Source organism: Helianthus annuus, chromosome 8 (genome assembly GCF_002127325.2).
Source record: "Helianthus annuus cultivar XRQ/B chromosome 8, HanXRQr2.0-SUNRISE, whole genome shotgun sequence".
Lineage (NCBI taxonomy): Eukaryota > Viridiplantae > Streptophyta > Magnoliopsida > Asterales > Asteraceae > Helianthus > Helianthus annuus.
The window spans coordinates 136,471,456-136,486,138 of record NC_035440.2 but is presented as its reverse complement, the minus strand read 5'-3'; the positions used below and the strand labels follow the sequence as shown (position 1 = coordinate 136,486,138).

The window sequence follows — 14,683 nt, the reverse complement described above, 5'->3', positions numbered from 1 at the left end:
AACACCATTTTTTATGCTCAAAACTCTCCAAAAAAATAAAAGATTATAGAATAATACAACAATGCTGTTCTGCTCTCCAAAGGGTAACTAACTCTTAAAATGCAACCAATTTTGGTTCAATTTCCATCTTTTTCCTGAAAAAAAAAAATCATTAAACCTTTACACCAGCGCGTAAAAGATCATCAGAACACCTGAATGCTGATTTGTAATCTCCGATTTCTCGATACCCTCTAGCAAAAACACCATAAACGACATCATTCGGGATCAAACCCATCTTCAACATGTCTGCATGTAACATCATCACATCACAAATATGCTTTGTTTTAAAATGCCATTGTGTAATGACAGCATAAAGCTCCACATCCGCCTTCAAGCCGATACTTCTCATATCCGCAAAAAACTTGCTCGCTTTGAAAATTTGGCCGTCGTTGCAAAGTCCATGAATTAGTGATGTGTAAAGAACATTATTCGGGGAGCAATAACCATTATCCAAGAAAATCTTGATCGCATCATTAACTAAACCGTCTTTGCATAATCCGTCAATCAAACAACTGAGAGTGAAAACATTCGGAGTCAGACCTGCTTCCATCATCTCTTTGTAGATCCGTAAAGCTGTTTTCGTGTTACAATCTTTAAAATGTCCGTCGATTAAAGCTGTATATGCAACAATATCGGGCACGAGACCTTTAATCACCATTTCTGTGTACAAACCCATTGCCGATTTCATGTCTTTTACCTTACAATAACCGTCTATTAACGTAGAATAAGTTATGATATTAACCTCCACACCATTGACTGCCATTTGACCACATAACTCCAGAGCTTTTGCCATGTTTCCGCTTTTCGAATACCCGTTGATTAGCGAATTATACACTGCTGAATTCGCAACGACTCCCTTTCTATTCATTTCTTTTAACAAATCGTCTGCTTCTTTTAATCTGCCCATATTGCAATGACCGTTTATAAGTATACAGTAAGTATAAACATCATTCGCAATACCCAACGTTTCCATTTCGGATAATAAACTAATCCCTGCAGAAAGATTGCCTTCCTTGCAGTACCCATCGATCAAACAATTATACACATACGAATTAGGAATCTCGCCAATCTTCGTCATCTGCGCAAAACAGCTTTCGGCAGCTAGCGTCCTATTCATCTTGCGAAACATGTCGACAAGGATACCGAACGTGACAAAATTAGGGGTCACACCAGTGATCATCATTTCTCTGTAAAAGTCAAGAGCTTTATCCACATTAGCCATCTTACAATGCCCATCTAACAACGCGTTATAAGTATACAAATCCGGATCCACCCCAGCTTTACTCATGCCACCAAACACGCTTTCCGCTTCCAACATCCTCCCTTCACAACAAAGTCCACGGATCAAAGTCGTGTAAACGACAACAGTCGGACTCAAACCTCTCTCAACCATTTCATCGAACAACTTCCGTGCTTTCTCAACATCCCCTTCGCGACAACACCCATCGATCAATACCCCATACGTGACCACATCCGGCAACATCCCACGACAACTAACATGTTCATAAACCTCCCACATTGCACTAAGCCTCCCCCTCTTCAAAAACCCATCTAAAACCCTGTTACAAACATGCCCAGCAGGCAACTCTTCTGTTCTCTTAACCACCCAATACGCCTCGTCAACAAAACCCAATTCGGTTAACGCGATCACCAACACTCCAAACACTTTGGAACTGGGTGTGGCAACTTCAACTTGATCAAGGGCATGAAAGAGTAATGAACAGAGTCTGTTTGGAGTGCAAGATTTGTTAAGAGTTTCTATGAGGCATTTCATCAAACACCTTGCCTTCAAGTAAAGTCTTGCATTGGTTAAGAAGTGGATTGCAGCAGAATGGAGTTTGAGGGTCTTGGTGGGGTCTGTGTGGTTGGAAGATGAGTAGTATAGTTGAAGTGCCTCGGTTGCTGATTTGGAGTTTAGGATTTTGTTTGCGAGATTTGATTGAAAAGATGATGTAGTGGAGAACAGAGGGTGAGTTGTGGTGCGTGTAAGTGAGAATTTGGGTTTGATTGATGGGATGTTGATTGTTGATCGAGTTGTTCCATGAATAAGATTCATCTGCTGCTGATGATATTGATTCAAGTTTTGAGCCAAAGTTGCCAAGAGTAGAGTATACGAAGCTTAAAACAATTGGAGTTTCAAGTTGTTCAGTATAACTTTAGCCTATTGATTGTCATACAGACCGTACCACACGAAAATTAGTCATATGAGTATTATTATGAGACCAAAAATCATACATACGGACTCTTGTATCATGTTGTCATCGATAAAGAAATGTCTATCACCGATTAACTCATACGGTCTGTATAACCTTTTTTCGTAATATTATAAAGCAGAAAGTGAATACGGTGCTCTTAGACGTATAACCTTATGTGCCAAACCCATCAAAACTACGTAGTTTTGATTAAAATCCTTAAAAAGATAAAATAAACCTTTAATCTCTTAAATCCCTAACTAGCTAAAACAAAAAGAACGACTGCAAATCCCCAAATCCAAATCGCCTGCAAATCCCATGGCTTCTCTAATTACGAATCTGAAGATAATATCAATTTTGTTGTGTTCCACTCAAAATTAATCGATCAAGCTTCTCTTATTACGAATCTGAAGACAAGATTCGATCAGGCTTCTCTAATTTTGGTGTGTTCCACTCTCAATTAATCGATTAGGTATTTGCTCATTGATCATGTATTCAATTAATTAATCTCCATGTTTCTTATTTAAAAGTTCCTTAGAATGGATTTAGTACTGGTGATGATTTGCTTAATAAATCTCCATGTTTTGACTAAAATTACCTTGAATATCATGATCTGACATGTTTTATAGAATGTTTTTTCCCAGGTTTGTTCATCTATTTATCGGTTTCGACATGTTTGTATTTTTGTTGATGCAGAACATTCAGAAGCTAAGCTAATGGATTCAAGAGTTCAACCAGAGGAGGAAGCTTTAGAATCGAATTTGATTGACGATATTAATGCAAATGGGTATTTAGTCGTACATAGCGATTCCGATGTTGAAGTAGAGAATATAAGAGATTTTGAGTTTGAGAAAGAAGTAGATGATGATGTGCTCGGGCAAGTATTTGATACTCTTGGTGACGCATATGATTTCTACAATCGCTATGCATTTGTACATGGGTTTGGAATACGTATTCGTTCGACTTTTAAGGATAAGACAACAAATGAACCTTATAGGAGGAAATATGTATGCAACAAAGAGGGGTTTAAAGATTTAAAGCGTGATAGTTCTAAAGGAGATGTCAAACGTCGTAGGGAATTAAGGACCGGATGTGAAGCACTTCTTAGGATTTCAAAAGGTAAAGATGGAAAATGGCTAGTAGATAAATTTAATGATTCACACAATCATGAACTAACTGTTACTCCGACCAAAGTTATGAAACACCGGTCTCATGGGAAGTTTCACCGCGTAGAAGCTTGCAAATCTCTAATGTCGGAACTTAGTCAATCCAGGTTGAAACCTAGTCAAATGAGGAAGGTCGTGAACACCATGAAAAGTCCATGTGAAAATGATGTGACATCAAAGCAATGTGCTGATATCTTAGCTGTTGAACGGAAACAATACAAAGGCAAGGAGTTCTATGGGCTTATTAAGCATTTCCAAGATAAACTAATAAAAGATCGAAACCTCTATTTTGTTGTGGATTTATTTGAGGATGGATCTCCAAGAAATATTTTTTGGGCTGATGGGAGATCAAGAGACGCATATATAAAGTTTGGAGATGTTGTTGTGTTTGATGTCACATATATAACCAACAAATTTAAGATGCCATTTGCTCCTTTTGTCGGGGTAAATCATCATCCCCAGTCAATACTTTTCGGTGGTGCGCTATTGGAGAATGAGAAGCAAGACACTTTTGAATGGTTATTTAAAAATTTCTTGAAGTGCATGTTTGATAAGTATCCCTCAGCGATGATTACAGATCAAGATAAAGCTATCTGCAATGCAATACAAAGTGTTTTTCCAAACACTCGACATCGTTATTGTTCATGGCATATTAAGAAACATGAGACCGAGCATCTTCGACCTCTAAAAGTTCATTATAGTGACTTTGAAGAGTTACATAAGTAGTGGGTAAAGAGTAATACAATTGAAGAATTTGAAAGTCGTTGGGAATTTTTATGTGGTAAATATAATTTTCAAAGCGGCAGTTGGATAACGGAGATGTATAACCAACGTAAATATTGGGCTAAAGCCTTCTTGAAAGATTTTTTCTTTGCTGGCATGACATCAAGCAGAAGAAGTGAGAGTATTCACTCTTTTTTTGATGGATATGTAAATTCCAAGACCATGTTGAATGAGTTCGTAATACAGTATGATAAAGCTGTTGAGGCTCGAAGGGCTGCCGAAGAAGATGAAGACTTCAAGACCATGAACTCCAAGCCAGTTCTTTCTTCTGTTAATTTGATAGAGGCAAAAGCGAGTTCACATTACACAAGAAATCTCTTTGATGTATTAAAAAAGGAATGGATTGAAGCTACCTTCAATTTAACTCATGAGACCATAAGCAAGACTTCTGAAGAAATCATATATAAGGTTGGACAACTAGATATAGATAAAATATATTGGAGAAATGTTAACTTTCGTGTCTCAGATAAGATAGATGTTACATGTTCATGTGCAAAGTTTGAAACATATGGGATATTATGCAAGCATATCTTGTATGTCTTGAAGAAGAGACAAGTTGAAACTCTACCTGGTCATTATATTTTACCTAGGTGGACTCTAGATGCAAGGTATAAGGTGGATAATTGCACTATTAGGCTCGAAGACACACATAATGAGAATGAAGTAAGTGGGTTAACTTTATGGTATGTTCAATCAAATTTTAGAAAAGCGATCGAACAAGCAAGAGATTCCCCGATTGAGATAAAGAAACTAAACATTATCCTTTTGAAGTTTTTAGAAGAGCAAAGTATTCGAACAAGGTCGAAACAATTAGAGACCGCTTCACAAGATTCTATGGCTGGAAGCTCTAAAGTGAACATGATACCTCAAATTTCTATTCAGGATCCACTAGTCCATACTAATACTAAAGGTCGACCTAAAGTGCAACTCGAATCAAATCATCCCTTGAAGCACCAAAAAAGAGAGCGTGTTCTCACTACAAGAAACTAGGTCATTACATCAGCAGTTGTCCAAAAAAGAAGGTAAGATCTATATATTTATAATTAATTGATGTTAGTATAATACTTATATTAAATTTTTTCAGATGGAAGAATCGTTAACTTAAACGGGTCAAAAATATAGTGAACTAAAACGAAAAGGGTCAAAATATAGTGAATTAAGATGAAACGGGTCAAAATATAGTGAATTAACTTAAACGGGTCAAAATATAGTGAACTAAAACGAAAAGGGTCAAAATATAGTGAATTAAATGAAACGGGTCAAAATATAGTGAACTAAAACGAAAAGGGTCAAATATAGTGAATTAAAATGAAACGGGTAAAAATATAGTGAATTAAAATGAAACGGGTCAAAATATAATGAATTAACTTAAACGGGTCAAAATATAGTGAACTAAGATGAAACGGGTCTAAATATAGTGAATTAACTTAAACGGGTCAAAATATAGTGAAGTAAGATGAAACGGGTCAAAATATAGTGAATTAACTTAAACGGGTCAAAATATAGTGAACTAAAACGAAAAGGGTCAAAATATAGTGAATTAAATGAAACGGGTCAAAATATAGTGAACTAAAACGAAAAGGGTCAAAATATAGTGAATAAAATGAAACGGGTAAAAATATAGTGAATTAAAATGAAACGGGTCAAAATATAGTGAATTAACTTAAATGGGTCAAATATAGTGAACTAAGATGAAACGGGTCAAAATATAGTGAATTAAATAAACGGGTCAAAATATAGTGAATTAAAATGAAACGCGTCAAAATATAGTTAAGTAATATGAAATGGGCCAAAATATAGTAAGCAAAATGAAATGGTTACTAAACAAACCCCACTGTAGTAGTCATTGGTTCCACTTTTCATTCACTTTGTTTTGAGTCAATGTCTGTATGTTTGGGATGATGATTTTGTCACCAAAAAACAAAATTTCATAGCTAAGGTAACTGGCTTTTATAGACAACATTAAAGCTTGTCATTATTAGACTCTAGTTATGTGGTTTAAAGCTTCAAACAACATTATGCATCAACTTTGATCTTTGCCTATTATTTTAATTTTGTGCATCCGTTCATACATTAGCATTTAGTACACTCTCATCAATCCATCACAAAGATACAATAAGCAATTTATTGGCTGTGAATTTTGACCCACCTAGGCACAAAAATTATTCTCTCTTTATTAACACACACATTAGTACACTCATATCAATTCATCCATCATACAGTAATAGCACTACACACCCCTGTTAAAACAACAGAATCAATAAAAAAAGAAAACTGAATCCAGAACAATCAATAAAAAAAGCTGCTTTTCTTGCTTTATCCATCGGCTTGCGTATGCCATGGCTCTTTCTCTCTTAATAGCTGCATCCGCTTTTCTTTGCAACCTTGCTTCTCTTTCTCTCTTAATGCCAGCCAAAGAGGGTCACCACAATGTCTTCCATTATCGACCCCATGAGCTGTCACACCCCAACCGAAGGCGGAAAACTCGGGGCATGGCACTGAGCGAACAAATTGTCAAGAGAAATTCCATAACGACTAAATTACCAAATAGTTAATATTATGTCCCATACCATAACCCATTAAGTAATCTAATTATTACAAACATAGATATTCTCCAAACAAAAACATGTTCGACAACTCAGATTTCAAATAAAGATAAATTGTTCGTTTGTTTCTAGACTCTTCCTAACTCGGTTCCACATAGCAAGCATCCTAGCAGAAAGCATCCTAAACACCTGTCACATACGTTAAAATAAAGGTCAATACACATAGTGTAAAGGTGAGCATACAAGTTTGATATAGCATAATAGAGTTCGAAATCATTTACGCATAACCAACATGTACAACGTATAATGTGAAGCATGTAAGTTATCGACAAAGATTCTATCAATACCAATGACTGCGATTTGACTGCGAGTAACGAGTGCGCAACACATGTTCACCACTGCGAACACGTGAAGTAATATATTTAACAACCCCTGTCCACGACAGGTGCTGAGTCCAAACTATAGTACTATCGTTGCTAAGGCAGGTAGACAGCAATCAATGTGTAAACATAACAAACAGGCATTCATCGAGTCACGTATAACATGCAATAGCGGTTAGCGTATAAATAGTGTTTGCATTGTGTGTCGATTGTGATTTGATTATAGATAACGTATGTAACACCCAAAAGTGCATAAAGCAAAAAGGGATCGACTATACTCACAGATTGTGAAGGGAGCGCTGAGAGAGATTAGCCTGAACAGTTGACGATATCATAAACAATAAGCGACGCATAAAATGGTGCAATAATACCAAGTGTCGGGTGGCAATCCGATCGGATGGCCAGTCGATCGGGTGGCAATCCGTTCGGATGGTCATCCGATCGGATGGCCATTCGATTGGATTGTCACCTCATTTGGTGTGGATGTGTTTGTGTATGATGGTTTGTCTTTTGAAGTTTTCATTGTAGCATTTTGAAAACAGAGAAGTATCTCTACCTTTCAGGTCGATCGATCGAACGGCGGTTCGATCGGGTGACGATCCGTTCGGTGAGGTATTTCTCAGAGAACAAGTTCACAGCAGTGTTGTCACTCGATCGGATGGTCTACCGATCGGGTGGCAATCGTTAGAACTGGTAATGCATTGATGATGTTGAAAATTGTTTAAGTATTGAAGTTCCAAACGTCACCTGGTCGGATGGTCGTTCGATCGGATGGCAATCCGATCGGACGGCAATCCGTTCGACGTTCAAAGCTTGAAAATAAAAGTTGAAGTGTGGGGCCAAGTGCAAGCCGATCGGACAGCTGTCCGATCGGATGGCAATCCGATCGGACGACAATCCGTCCCGACGGTCTGATCGTCTTTGACACTTGATTGTTTGATAGTTTTGCAGTTTTGATCGAGACGATGTGATAACGTGCCAAACAACGGAAACCTCGTCAAGACTTAAGTGACCCGATTGGACAGGAACCACCCCAGTCCGACCAGTTAACTGTTCGAGATGGTGTTTCATGTTTAACCCGAAATCGGTGGTCTCTTGGATAGAACTCGGATCTTGAACCAACACATCGACAGGTAGGAGTAGAAGATCAGAACAAGCTCTGATTCTATCAGTTTTGAGTGCATTGAGTGTAAAAGAGTTGAAAGAAAGTTAGAAAACCATCTTTCAATCCCTTTCACCATGATTATGTTCAGAACTATGCAAGATCTTTGTTTGTTCATGTGGAGATCGTTCAGATCTAAGTTTTTCTTGGTGGATTGAAGCCAAAACATTAAGTTCATAAGAACCCCATGATGACATCATCCTAGAACACCTTAAATCTAGTGATTTCACGGTTAAATGTTAAGATTCAAAAGATAGAAAGATGAAGAAGTGCGTGTGGATCATAGAAGTACAAGATTTAGGTTGAAAACTTACAAGAATCGCGAGAAATCGAGAGAAAGAAGCTTGAGAGCGGCTGGGTCGAGTGAGAGGCTGTCACATCAAGTGATGTGACAAGTGAAGGTATTTATAGGGTTTCCCAAAAAGGAAAGTGCCTAGGAAACAGGTGGGTCACCAATCAGATGATTGTCCGATCGGGTGGCAATCCGATCGGATGGCAATCCGATCGGTTGACCATCCGATCGAGCAGTCACTCGATTGAGTGTCTCCGACGACTGAGTTTCGGCGTTTCATTTCGTGCGATGGGTTTTGCGATGCGTTTGAGCGATGCGATAGAATTATCCATTAATCCCAACTACTATATCTAACATACAATCATCCTAAGTAACTTGTGTTTAGCGTCTGCGATTCGATTGCGATAGCGTTGCGATTGCGTTTCGATTAATCACCACCTCATAAACATAAATAAACATGCACAAGTAACATATAGGTAGCACACACACGTAAAATAATATCCAGAACTCATGATTCGGGTTGCGAATGCGATTGCGATGCGATAAGCGATAAAGCGACAAAACATGCGATAAATAACGACTAAACCTCGATTATTAACAAGTACTCCACATAATACAACTAATGCGTTAAACTAATTAGATTATCTACAAGTCAAAGAAGTCAAAACAGTAGTTGAGCAAGGAGTGACAGATCGCAATTAGCAATCTTTTCTTCCTTTGACTTCAATGTTGACTTTGACTTTGACTTTGACTTTCGAAACACGGGGTGTTACATGAGCGTCTTATGAAGCAGCACATAATCTGTCAAATTGCATAATCTGTTCACCCGAACCCTCTTCTTTTTTCAGAGCATCTGGAACGTGTTCAGGTATGCGTTTTTTCAGGTGCGAGTGCCAATGGTTCTTAATCTCGTTATCACTTCTTCCAGGTAATTTTGCAGCAATGGCTGACCATCTGGGACACATCAAACAAATCTGCATAAGCATAACTATTGAGATACATAATTAGTAGATTTAAATCAACAATATGATCACACATACTTGTTTCCCATTTCTCTATGATACTTGCAGATAAAATCTTCTTGTTCTTTACTAAAATTCCCGCGTTTAACCGTCGGTCGAAGATAATTCATTCATCTCAATCTACAGCTCTTCCACATCTAGCTAATCCTAATTCCCACAAAAAAAATCAAGAGTAAATTACTATTTCATCCAAATTACAAATAACATAATTCAATCAAAATTACAAATCAACCGAAATTCCATAGTTACAAATCCAACTTCGAACATAACAAACTAAATTCAACACCATATGTATGTTCAAGTTAACACAACAAGAAGTTGCTCGAATCGAATACTTTACCAAATATGAACAAGAAGCCATGGGATTTGCAGTTGCGGTCGATTAATGGGGGAGGTATTTACAGGCGATTTGGATTTAGGGGAGGTAGAAATTGATCAGAATCCTGATCGATTAATTGAGAGTGGAACTTAAAGGGGGAGGTATTTGCAGGCGATTTGTATTTGGGGAGGTAGAAATTGATCAGAAGCCTGATCGATTAATTGAGAAGCCGTGGGATTTGCAGGCGATTTGGATTTGGGGATTTGCAGTCGCTATTTTTGTTTCAGCTAGTTAGGGATTTAAGAGATTAAAGGTTTTTTTTTTTTTATTTTTTAAGGATTTTAATCAAAACTACGTAGTTTTGATGAGTTTGGCGCATAAGATAAGGTTATACATCTAACAGCACCGTATTCACTTTCCCCTATTATAAAATGCAAATGATGGGAAAAGATCAAATAGAAAGTTTAGTTTGAGTAGGAAGCAATAAGAGAACAACATGTGGCAAAAATGAAAAACATAAGGAGGGATATTTTGGTTGAAACTCACCATCTTCAAAAAAACCCAGCTGCAATTCATTTCTCTTCCCCGTATACTCAAATCCACCATTTTCAAAACCATAAACTACCACATCATAACCAACACCACGACCACGACCACCACCACCTACGATCGCCACCATCTTACCGGAAACTAGATCTGAAACCACCACCACCTTCAACCACCTGTTGGGTTTTTCAGATCTGAGACCACCATTCCACCATCTACCGCCACCAGTTTCCCCACGGTGTATCCGAGTTCTTTCTCCATCCACCGTCGTTAATCATAGTTCTTTTGTAAGTTGTGTTATTTTTTATTTTCATTGGGTTTTAGGTTATCAAACCTCAATTGCGTTTTTCACCTCATTATGTTTTAGTTAGAGTTCTTTTCATTTTTGTTCTTCTGGATGTTAAAGTAGAGACATAACAATGCTAAAATAGAAGCATGATCATGCTGGAATAAATGCATGACCACGTTAAAACTCATTGCATTTTAGAACCTGTAGTGCAAAGAACATGATCATGCTAAGACAGAGGCATGATCATGTTGGAACTAAGGCATACCCATGTTAAAACTATATTGCTTTTTAGAACCTGTGTTAAAACTCCATTGCTTTTAGAACATGCAGTGCAACATATTGATTTTGGGTCTCATTGCGTCTTACAATCTGGAGTGTAAAGAACATGAACATGCTAAAATAGAAGCATGGTCATTGTTATGGGTGAAATTTCTGACCCATATCCTGATGGCATATCTTGATATTATGTGATGCTGCGACCAGGATACCGAACCAGGATATTGGTAACATCCTGCAGGGGTATCCTACTCGCTACTAACGTTGTTCTTCGGTTGCAAGGTACAAACGGATATGAGGACTTAGTCTCCCTGAAGACTCGCTTAAGGAACTTAGAAGACGAACATTGGAGTTGGAGAAGAAGTCCACAACGGTCACAAAGGTATATTCGTGGCATCCCTAGAATGTAGGATAGTTAGTTATTTTCAGTTACTGTATATAGGTGATGTGTGTAAATGCAACATATAAATTACATCAAATAAGGTATAAAACTAACCCTTTTTTAGTACTAATGTTGGAAAAAGTGTGCTTTTTGTCTTCCTTTTGTATTTTCAGGGTTAAAAGAGCTTAAATGAACAAAAGAAGCAAAAATGCAGCCAAATCTAACAATAATACAAGAAAAGGAATAAACGTGGCATGCCGGACCCTTCGACAGCATCTTCCCAAGCAAAAACAAGAGAACAGAAGGCTGAACATGCCCCGTGCTCAATGAACACGGGGGCGTGCCCAAGAGTCTGTAGAAAAGACAAAGTTGTAGAAGCTTCCATTTCCCAACACGGGGGCATGCCCAGCGGACACGGGGTCGTGGTCAACGCTAAGATTCGCAGAATCCAAGCAAATCTTGATAGTATAGATACGCTTCTGCACACGGGGCCGTGCCCATCAGACATGGGGGCGTGGTCAAATAATGAAGACAAACTGCATTTAATGAAGAAAGAGAAGATGGATGGACACGGGGCCATGCCCAATGGACACGAGGTCGTGTCCGGGCTTCTGTGCAGGCTATAAATAGAGGTGCTTGGTTCCCTTCAAAGGCATCCCATGGCAAACCACCTCTCTCACACTTCACCCACCCACCACCACCATCACAACCCACATCCACCACCATCATCCATCATAGAGTGTGTGTAGTAGTCTCTGGATCCAAGATTGATAGTAAGAGTTCTTGACAATCAAAGGCCATGTTTGCCTAAGTCTCTTACATCACTTGGTGAAGACAAGCATTTAGTGTAATACTTTTTATTTTTAATCTTTTCGCAATTTTTATTTGGTTATGTATTAATGACTTTAATAACTAGTTTCTTATGTTGAAGGTGAAACTTCCTTATCATTTGTCCGTGGTGTCTTGGCGTTATTTTACTGTCTATATAAAATAAAAGATTTACACCATTCATATCTCCACGGTCTATATGGAGATATGTTGGCTACCTGGTCGGGGGTTAAAGGAATGGTATGGTAAGTGTCTTGCCTTGTTCAGTGTATAGATCCTGCAAGGGCCTGGGTCAAGCTTAGTAGGACCTCCTTTAATACCCACTTATTGGATGTCGGGGGTTCGAATTTCTTGATCCCCTCATATGTAAAATACTATTAAAACATTAACCAGGCTACTTAGGATTGTATCCCTGTTGACTCAAGCTACTTAGCCGAGGGTAACGTCACCTTCAAAAGAGGGGCCTACCACATTACGCATTAATAACTTAATTAATTATCTTTCAATAATCCAACCCTTTAGGATTGTATCCTTGCTGACTCAAACTACTGGGTTGAGGGTAACGTCACCTTCAAAAGAGGGGCCTACTACTATAACTAAGATAATCTCTTAAAAAGTGCAAAACTGAGGAAATAATCAAAGGTTACACTAAAGGCGAGTCGGATCCAAGTGATTCATCTTGTCTATCTGTTTTTATTTTATTTTTATTTTCAGCATTTTTAGTTTTTATTTTCATGTTTAAACCTTTTTCTAAAATTTTGTTTTTTGATTAGACGTTGAGGATAAACTGGTACTAAAAGCTCATGTGTCCTTGGACGACCTCGGTATCTTACCAACGCTATACTACGCTCCCGATGGGTGCACTTGCCCATATGTGTGTTTAGTGTTAGTAAAATATCGTGTTTTATAAATTTAAAACTTGTCTAAAGTGTAAAAAGGGCTAAAAATATACTTAAAATTATATACACACCGACACACATCAAGTTTTTGGCGCCGTTGCCGAGGACACAAGGATTTTAAGAAAGTTAGGAATCAACGGCCTAATCGTTTTTCTTATTTTTCTTTTTTTAGGATTTTTCGTAAATTTTCAGCTTCTGCAGAGCTCAGCACGGGCCGTGCCTGGTCGGACACGGGCCGTGCCCAGCATTGTTACTGGCAGTTTTTATTTTTCGAGTTACAGAGAGTTGAGCACGGGGCCGTGTCGGTGCAACACGGGGCCGTGTCGAGCTCCCCAGTAACAGGGATCTGGAAAACAATCACTGTATCTCCGACCACGGGCCGTGTTCATCTGAGCACGGGGCCGTGGTGAAACTTCTGACCAACGTTCTTTCTTGTTTTTATTGCAGGCGCCGCACCTGAACTTTCTGCGTAGTGTATGAGCTCCTGTTCCAGTAGAGACATAAAAGAACCTCTAGACGAACCCGAATGCTTTCTAAGAAAAAGACTTAAAGCTAATAACCAAGAGAAAGTTTCAGGGGACCCACTTCCAATGGCGGATCAACGTACCCTCTTGGATTACCTACGGCCCACCGTAGGTAATCTTGGCGCCGCTATCAATGCACCGAATGTCGAGGCCAACAACTTCGAACTTCGGCCGCATTTGATACAAATGCTCCAAAACTCCGCAACCATCCACGGGCTTGCGGACGAAGATCCCCATCTACATATTACTAACGTCTTGGAAGTATGTGATACCTTTCGGATCAATGGAGCATCAAATGACGCCATCCGCCTTCGAATGTTTCCATTCTCACTCAAAGACCGAGCTAAGGCTTGGCTTAATACCCTCCCAGTTGGCTCGGTAAACACCTGGGATGAACTGGCCCAAAAGTTTTTATATAAGTATTTCCCTCCTGCTAAAACGGCTAAATTAATGACTGAAATTAATACATACTCACAAGAGGACGGGGAATCCTTATATGAAACTTGGGGAAAGGTTCAAGGAGCTACTAAGAAAGTGTCCTCATCATGGTCTTACAGGGTAGCAACAAGTATCCACTTTCTACAATGGGTTGTTACCACACACAAGACAATCACTTGACTCTAGCTCCGGGGGACTCTTAGGTAATCGTCTCCCAAATGAAATTTACAATCAAATTGAGGAAATTGCTCAAATCAATTTTCAGTGGCACACTCCCCGAGGCACAAAATCTATTGCCCCGGGCGCCTATAAGGTTGACGAAAGCACCTCTTTACAAGCCCAAATCGAGGCCCTCTCTTCAAAAATCAAAAAGTTAGAAATGGCAAAAACGGCCTCGGTTATGGCTTGTGAAGTGTGTGGTGGGACACATGAAAATTGGCGTTGTATGAAAGAAATGGATAATCAAACAGAAACGGTAAACTACATTGATAATAGACCTAGGCCGTCGGGTCCTCCAACGTGTCACACCCTGGCTTTGCGGAAGCGTGGTTAATTTGGTGTGACTTCTTAATACCATAGCTTAACCATAACAAGCTATAT

General features: G+C 38.8%; 3 protein-coding genes and 1 non-coding gene across 4 annotated transcripts; 2 read left to right on the top strand and 2 right to left on the bottom strand.

Moving 5' to 3' along the window:
- Positions 1-7: 7 nt before the first annotated feature.
- Positions 8-2,233, bottom strand: LOC110873842 (pentatricopeptide repeat-containing protein At5g61400). Its single transcript, XM_022122854.2, has one exon. It carries the CDS (start codon positions 2,093-2,095, stop codon positions 152-154), a length of 1,944 nt encoding a protein of 647 aa, XP_021978546.1. The 5' UTR covers positions 2,096-2,233; the 3' UTR covers positions 8-151.
- A 102-nt stretch (positions 2,234-2,335) lies between these two features.
- LOC110873841 (protein FAR1-RELATED SEQUENCE 7-like) lies at positions 2,336-6,226 on the top strand. The gene is made up of 2 exons (XM_022122852.2): positions 2,336-2,703; positions 2,928-6,226. The coding sequence occupies exon 2, from the start codon at positions 2,948-2,950 to the stop codon at positions 4,121-4,123; it is 1,176 nt and encodes a 391-aa protein (XP_021978544.1). The 5' UTR covers positions 2,336-2,703; positions 2,928-2,947; the 3' UTR covers positions 4,124-6,226.
- LOC110870670 (protein FAR1-RELATED SEQUENCE 5-like) lies at positions 4,217-5,170 on the top strand. The gene has a single exon (XM_022119847.1). The coding sequence runs from the start codon at positions 4,217-4,219 to the stop codon at positions 5,168-5,170; it is 954 nt and encodes a 317-aa protein (XP_021975539.1).
- Positions 6,227-14,089: 7,863 nt separating the features above from the next.
- On the bottom strand, positions 14,090-14,197 carry LOC118481563. Its single transcript, XR_004865773.1, has one exon. It is a non-coding gene; the product is annotated as a small nucleolar RNA R71 (small nucleolar RNA).
- Positions 14,198-14,683: the final 486 nt, after the last annotated feature.